Source organism: Nansenia antarctica (assembly GCF_963989245.1).
Source record: "Nansenia antarctica genome assembly, chromosome: 15".
Taxonomy (NCBI): Eukaryota; Metazoa; Chordata; class Actinopteri; order Argentiniformes; family Microstomatidae; genus Nansenia; species Nansenia antarctica.
This window is the reverse complement of record NC_137685.1, coordinates 10,306,131-10,314,536: the sequence shown is the minus strand read 5'-3', so window position 1 is coordinate 10,314,536 and position 8,406 is coordinate 10,306,131. Positions and strand designations below refer to the sequence as shown.

At 41.9% G+C, this 8,406-nt stretch overlaps 1 protein-coding gene across 1 annotated transcript; it reads left to right on the top strand.

Annotated features, from left to right (window-relative positions):
- Nucleotides 1-2,270: 2,270 nt before the first annotated feature.
- On the top strand, nt 2,271-7,421 carry ogna (osteoglycin, paralog a; the record flags this gene model as incomplete). Its single annotated transcript, XM_080545965.1, has 6 exons — nt 2,271-2,294; nt 4,116-4,215; nt 5,307-5,471; nt 6,155-6,357; nt 6,798-6,890; nt 7,251-7,421. The coding sequence occupies 6 exons, from the start codon at nt 2,271-2,273 to the stop codon at nt 7,419-7,421; spliced, it is 756 nt and encodes a 251-aa protein (XP_080402091.1).
- Between the last annotated feature and the right edge of the window lie 985 nt (nt 7,422-8,406).

Genomic DNA, 8,406 nt, shown 5'->3' with positions numbered 1-8,406 from the left:
GGTGGGTTTGGAAAATCATTTCTCCTGAGCTTACTTTGGAGGCCCTCCCAATCCAGGAGAAGTAACCTTCTCTTAACCCCCACTAAACAAATATACTACATGTATTCAAACTCATCACATCCACCAATCTTCCTCAGACTGTGTTACTGTCTGGGTTCCAACACTGCCAAAAGCATTCATAACAGGAAACGTCAAAAAAACATGAAAAAGGATGTCAAAGAAGATTGTTTGACTGTGATTACTATCACTGGGACAGATTTACGATTCAAACGCCAGATTTATGATTCGAATGCCAGATTTTTACGATTCAAATGCCAACGTATAGTCTACAAGCAGCGGGCCATCATGAGCAGATGTTCACTAGTTAGTACACATCGCTTCTCATTCTGCATTACCAAAGACAATAAAACACCTGTTTAACCACGTAAGAAGATAATAAAATACATTGATTATTGTGTTTAAAAACACCAAACAGTTTTTTTGGTTTGTTTTTAAGAACCATACTGTGTTCAACAGTGCTGTGGTATATCTGAGGTCTGTGAATGATTATACCCATAGCTTTGCACCTGGGAGCCCATGCAGATTTTCTTGGCAAGATGGTTTGGTTTAAGATGGTCTCTATATCGTCCGAGCCTAGTCATTCTGTAAAATACCACCCTGACCGAGAAATGGTACTAGAGAAAATGAGGACAGTAAAAAACATTTTCCAGTTGTTTGGCACGCTTCCCGGCATAGTAAATTTTTACAAGTTCTCATAATTGCTAACACACCTGTAATAGTACTTTCTTGGTTTCAGTCCACTCGTTTCCATCCCTTCCATGGATGTTTATTTCGGGGGCCCACCTTTCCTCCGGTCTCGAGGTACAAGTCAGGGAGGGTGGGGACGCTACGCAAGTCACATGTTTTCTATTTAAAATGTTTTCCTTAAACTTCACGTTTCAAAGGATTTATAATTTATAGGGGGTGTCCTGTCTTTTGTCTTTTCCTTTTATTTGATCATGTCTGGTGACAATAAAAATGTACCAAATTCCTCTCTCACGGAACAGAACAGATAAGGATACCATATTGATAAGTAAAAGGAAGCAAGGAAGAAGTTTATTCTCAAGCATGGGTTAAATCTAATACTGAAAAACAGGCTGGCTATGCAGTGGCACAAGGACTGAGCATGTTAAAGATACTCCAACCCTGACAGAGCTCAATGACATGCGAACCAAAGAGATTAACCATGTGAGTATTGCCAGATTGTGGCTGATTTGAATTCTAGCAGTGAAGATCTGGTGACTCTCATGCTGGTCACTTCCAAACCAGGAAGGATGCAGCCTAATGGAATAAAGACGATGATAAAGAACACATGACTGAAATAAACACTTTGTTGAAGTCTCCTTCACATCATGTGTCCAGAGAGGGAGAACGCCCCACTAGCCTCCAAAACCATCTTCAATAACTTGAGAGATACTGTGATAGTGAACGGCACCCTCTAAAAGGGTTAGAAAACACTAATCCAGTTGAAAACAAGTAAACAAACCGGCACCAAAATCCCATATCATGAGGAAAAAATCATGACATCACCTGAAAATCAAGTATAAACACATTTCCTACTGCTGACAAATCACATTTTTGGGGGGGGAATTTATGTTACAACTTATGTCATATCCATCAGCCCATAGGCTGGGAAAGTACTACACTTCTGTGAAAAATAGAGCCTTGAAAAACAGCTTTTATAAGCTAATGAAAGATAAATCAGTTATTACTAGTTATTACAGAAGGGTACAAGGCAGACCACAGACATTCCAGTCAACTAAATAAGAGTGGTTATCAGCCAAATCTCCAGAGAACAGTAAAAAGTGATGAAGCATTTTACTGCTTTTTGCTCTCTGTGCATTTTAATAGTGCATATTTTTCCTTCACATCACACTCAAGTTGCCAGAAAGACTTAGTAGCAGCAGTAGCTATACTGTATCAGCAGAGGGTGGGGGTTTATCTGAATGGGATAGCTAGCAAAGGGTTAAAGTCTGTTCCATAAACTCTTGCTTAAGAATCCCCTGGAAGCTACTCGTGCAGGCTTTAAATACTGATTTGACAGATCACATTTTACTCACAGGCACTGGGAAAATAGTCTGCTAGGCTCAAGCCTGCCTGTCCTGCCTTGCTGACTTACACACTTTAACACAGCAGTGAACACACATCAGAGCAGTGAACACATCACACAGCAGCTTGGACAAGATGATGAGTACACGGAAGGCACTGTTCTTCACCTTGATATTTGCACCATGGGTCGCCTGCTCGTCAGGAAGGCAATTTAATCAGGATTCAACACTCAGGCAGGTTATTGCCAATCAGGGGGATGTACTGTTCAATGAAGAAGCCTATTTGGAGTCAAGGAGGACTAAGGTATAATATGTTTTTTTATTTGTGCAAATGTGTCTTTTTTCAGTATTAATAATGGTGATTAAATTCGATTTAAGTGTTATAAAAACAAATATTTTGAAAATATAATAAAATAATAGAAAATGTATAATATCACTTTGACTCAATCAATGAAGGTCATACATAAGATAACTGTAGTGGCAAAGATGTTTAACATACTTTAATATATTTATGATAACTACGATCAATAACTTTTCATTATAACTATGAAATGTATTCTTAAAAGCTATAAGATATTCTACATAACCTCTGAAGAAAGAAAATGTGACAGATTAATTTCAGATACTTTAAAAATGTTTTACGCAAAACATTTGTTTGTTATTTGTAAATGCTGCCTCAGCAACTAGTAATCATTATTTCAATAGAATAAAATCCACGTTATCAACCAACAATCAATAACAGTATGTGCCATTTTAACTGACAAAACATAGCTAACGGTGGTGGCTTATGGTCATGCACACCACAGACCACTTTTTCCCTTTAAAAAATCAACAAACTGTAGGGATCCAGCTGAGCACCTTGGAACGACTCAAAGTTTGGCCAAAACTCTAATTCCAAGGAAATCCATCCCATCAGAGACAGACTGAGAGCAGTTTGGCTGCGTTTCTCCAAACTGCAATGTGATTAGTCAGCAGAAGATCGCTGCGAGGCTCGCCTAGTTACTGGCCTGGGCTGAGCTAGTGGGCTCCAGAGGGGGGTTTTGAGCCAGGGAACACCAGCTCCCATCCATTACTAACAGAGGTTCCCGACCTGCCAGAGAAGGTTACTCACTGAGGCCCCCAAATTCACTCAGTTGCAGATAGCAGGCTTCCAGGGGAACACAAAAACATGGTTGTTTTGGCACTAAAATTATGTATGGGGATTCAACAATACAATGTAAAAAAAAAAGAAAAGAAATAGAATTCCTAGAACGGGTCCCTTCAGACCATGGTAATTAGAATAAACTATATTTCTATGGTCAAAACAATATCTAAACAGAAACAGTATCAACAGAATTTCAAATTGATCATGCTTTCTTGGTGCATAAGAAGAAGAATATACTCTATCCTACCACACACACACACACACACACACACACACACACACACACACACACACACACACACACACACACACACACACACACAGACACACACACACACTGAGCCAGCGGGTTCTAGAGGAGGTCTCGGAGTCTGGAGGGAACACCGTTTCCAACAGCAGCCCTCTGCCTACCAGAGTCAGAGGTCAGAGGTCAGGGCCCTGGGAAAGACGGCATAGTTCACAACACACCTGGACGACGGACACACACAAGTTCTGAATTCTTCAGACTAGTCCATACAACAGCTTAGGGGTGGACAAGAACCTAGTATACCACATCACATGGATTCTACATAGCTTTTAGTGGAACTAGAACATTAGTTCAGGCCAGGGTGAACATTTGAAAGACATCGTTAAAAATAATGCTGACTAAAAATCAACTGGTCAATGTTTTTTTGACTGGTGACCAAATAAGCCATCCAAACAAACAAAGTTATGCAAGCGAAGCTCATGACTAGGACTATGTCTTGTCACATCTTCTTGGACTTTAGATGCAGTTCAAGACATTATCTCCCCGCTTCATATGAATTGAGAGTTCATAGTGTTAGGGGTCAGCGTATTTAGGTCTGCATTTCAGAATCCCTAACAGTGTGTTTTACCTCCTGTAGAGAGAGACAGCAGCCGGGGTCGATTATGACACCGGCCTGGTCTTCCTGCCAGCCGACGCCCCAGACAGTCTGAGTCCAGATGCGGGCGGGGACGCCTCAGGTAAGATCCAGGGCCATGAGACTTGCCTTCCAAATCAACCCCTAGCCCCTACCTCCTACCTCTTACCCCCTACCTCCTAGCCTCTACCTTCTAGCCCCTACCTCCTACCCCCTGCCTTTTACCCCCTGCCTCTTGCCTCTGCCTCTTACCCCCTGCCTCCTAGCCTCTGCCTCTTACCCCCTACCTCCTACCCCCTACCTACTAGCCTGTACCTCCTACCCCCTACCCCCTACCCCCTGCCTTTTACCCCATGCCTCCTAGCCCCTGCCTCCTAGCCTCTACCCCAAGGCACTTCAAAACATCTGAGAGGATCAAATTGATACAAGTCATCTAATAACAGCTTCATCTTGTCCTCTGATTGGCTTGGCAGACATTCCGCCTTAGTGTTTACTTCCACCTATGGAACGGTCTCAGATCTACAGCGGTGTCTCGGGGTCAGGGTTACCCGTCTCTCTGTCTGGTGCTGCAGGGCTGATTCATGGCCTCTGTGTGGGGTCGTGGAACACACAGTTTTAATGGCCACATGTTGCTGTTGCAACAGATCTAATTGTAAACTGTCATGCACTTCTGCTCTGTGTGTGTGTGTGTGAGCTCTAAGTGGAAGCTGTCAAGCACTTTGGCTGTGTGTGTGTCTGCCTGTCTGTGTGTGTGTACGTGTGTGTGTGTGTGTGTGTGTGTGTGTGTGTGTGAGAGAGAGAGCTCTAATTGGAAGCTGTCAGGCACTTTGGCTGTGCGTGTGCGTGTGCGTGTGTGTGCGTGTGCGCGTGCGTGCGTGTGTGTGTGTGTGTGAGCAACAGTCTGTAATTGGAAGCTGTCAAGCACGTTGCTGTGTGTGCTTCCCGTCAGCCTGGGTCAGAACCAGGTGTGAGTGATTTATGTCTGAGCAGCAGCCGTCAACAACAGGTCGTTAAAAACCCAGTATAACAAATCAAATATGACAGACAGTTTTTTACAACATAATAAAACCTCAAAAGTCTTTAAGGTAATAAATAAAAAATGTTGACCAGCGGACAGCTACAGTAGTAGTGCTAGGGATTCCAGAATTTCAAGTTCTGATTCCAGAATTTTCATGTTTTTAAATATTGTTTCAGAGCTCCCGACATGCCTGTTGTGCGTGTGCCTGACTGGTTCAGTCTACTGTGAAGAGGTGGTTCCAGAGATGACTGCTGTGCCTGCGTTGCCCAAGGAGACTGCCTACCTCTATGCTCGCTACAACAAGATCAAGAAGATAACCGCTAAGGATTTTGCAGACATTGGTGAGTGAATCTGGCCAGCTGTTAATCAGAATTAGAATTATTTTTTTATGACTTATTATTATAAGTATGTTTGCATATATAGGAAATTGACTTGGTGAGGTTGATGCATAGTACATAAAAAACAACAATATATAAACAAAAATTATTTAAGACAATGGCAAAAAGAGCAATAGAACAATAATTATGTAGGCTGTAAATTAGAATAAATTATAAAACTATATGCACTGTCAGTGCATTGTATGTGTGTGAGTGTGTGTGTGTGTGTGTGTGTGTGTGTGTGTGTGTGTATGTATGGGGGGAGCTTGTTTGTGAGGCCCACTGCCATGGGGAAGAATGGCATGTTGCCATTCAAACAATCGGTGTGAGACTGTAAGTGGAACATGGCCATAATCTGTTGAGTCACATTACAGACATTCAATAATGTAAAACAGTGAGATACTACTACTAACATACCATTATGAAATGATACTATGTTGGTCAGGGTGAGTTTCAATTAGTTGCCAGACTTGCCACTAATAGTTCCCCATACTGAAAAGCAAGAAAAGTAACTCAAAAACGTAATTCTCCACTTTTAGTATGACTCAATACAGACGATACAAACAAACTAACACAAAGCCAGTGAGTAGCCATTAACCATTGAACATATTGCAAAGAAAACAAATATGTTTGTTTTGTTTTCACAGTCACTCTGAAAAGAATCGACTTGACTGGAAACCTGATCTCTGAGATCGAAGACGGCGCCTTCTCAAAGCTGACACAGCTTGAGGAGCTCTCATTGGCTGAGAACGACCTGGTCAAACTGCCAATGTTGCCCGCCAAGCTCACCTCCTTCAACGCCAACCACAACCGCCTCAAAACTAAAGGAGTCAAAGCAACTGCTTTCAAGGTACGGTTCACTGTACTTGCACAGTGAAAGATAGAAATCACACATCCATCCCTCTACAGGCGGACAGTGTTTGCATCGAACACATGTGGAGGTACAGAACATATCAAGGAATGTAGCCGGGAGGGAGAGTATTTCAAACTTAGTAGTACTTCAGGATATCTAGATCCCCAGAAGCTACATACATATTGCGGCAGGGGGTTATTCTACATGGAGCGTGGTCCTCAGTTGGTAGAGCATGCCGCTAACACTCACTTTGGTTGTGGGTTTGATTCCCGCTGGGACCATACTGACAAATGTATGCACTCATTGCAATGTCGCTTGGGATCAAACAGTCAGCGAAATGGCATATACTACTACTACTACTACTAATAATAATAATAATAATAATAATAATAATAAAGCAATAGAAACCTAACATTTGCATCCGACTCTTCCAACAGAAACTCACCAAGCTGCTGAACCTGTTTCTGGGAGACAACGAGCTAGAGGCCGTCCCTCAGATCCCAGAGAGTGTTCGCGTCGTTCATCTACAGGTGAGTCTATCAGGTAGTCCATCTACAGGTGAGTCTACGTTCAACGTTGTTGAAAATCACATCACACACTCGCTAGTCAACCCAAAATATTGCAATGCAATGGATTCGGTGACTAATCCCCACGGCTACCTAGTTAACTATTACACTACTTAACATAGTTAGCAGGCTAACAAACAAGCTGTGTTAGTTGACTAGCGAGTGTGTCGTTGATTTTCACCAACGTTGACATTTATTTAAAAAGTCTGAACAATTTTATTGATTGCTGACTTATTCCCGGTTTCACCAGCTGGCGTCACATATAACAGACTACGTCACGACTGCGAGGCATTTAAACTTTATTCTTATTTATCTCTTCTGCAGAACAACAACATCACTGCGGTGAGCGTGGACACCTTCTGCAAGGGCAACAACACGTACTACATCAGACCCAACCTGAACGAAGTCAGGATGGACGGAAACCCGGTCCTGCTGGCCAAGTACCCAAACAGCTTCATCTGCCTGAAATCACTGCCTGTCGGACGATACCATTAGAGAAATGACACAGACCCATTCCACGAACTACGGCGTGAATGATTCTGTGTTTGGGAGTGTACCCGCCTATTTGCCCTGCCTACTCTTCCTGGGTTCAGGTGTAGAGTTAGTTTAGGTGAGATCTGGATAACGGTTAACTTAGGGGATACTTACTGGAAGGGAAGTGGTTACGATCTGTGTTGGTCATAACCTATAGAATGGGCCTTTTTTTATGCCTCAAAGATATACAATTTCGAAAGATGCTTCAGTATCTGTCAAAGTATGCAAACCTTACATCAGTGACATCATGAAGGTTTGAGACATCATGAAGGTCTTTTGCTCAAGCTATTGTTGATCCTGGCCAGTTGTTTCAGCTTGGTCTGGAACATAATTTTTAAATGATAGCCTCTGGAACGATTTGTAAATACACCTTTCATTGAATGTTGCTTCTTGCATATGAATAATGACTTCCTAAAAATGTTAGGAGTGAGTCAAGCTTTTGGCTTATCCTCAGAATTCTGTGAATTACCTTCAGTTAAACTGTTTTAACTTAAAAACTCAAGTAGAAGTTGATGACAAATGTATCTATGAAATATAGTAATGTGAAAGTTACTCCTGACATTATTATGCTTAGATATTGAAATGGTGAAACCAGAGAGGTGTGGGGTGCTTTTCTTCAGTCTTTACTCTCAATCATACTTACTGAAGTAACGTTGGAATTATTAGCTGTGTGAATAAAACTATGCTGTACAGTAAAACAAAGTGTATGTGACAGTTATGTTTTTAAATATTTTAATAAAACTTTTCTAAATTAAAAGATGCTTTGACGTGTTTTCAAACTTAAAAGGTAGACTATGAAGTTGCCACAAAATAGCAGGGCGACTACCAGCAGAAATGAGGTAAAGCAAGAGACTTCACTCAGCAGCCATTTTGTCACGCCGCTATCGCGTTGCATCTCACTTCCGTGTGGCTTTTCATGGCGGACACAGACTTGAATCCGCAGAGG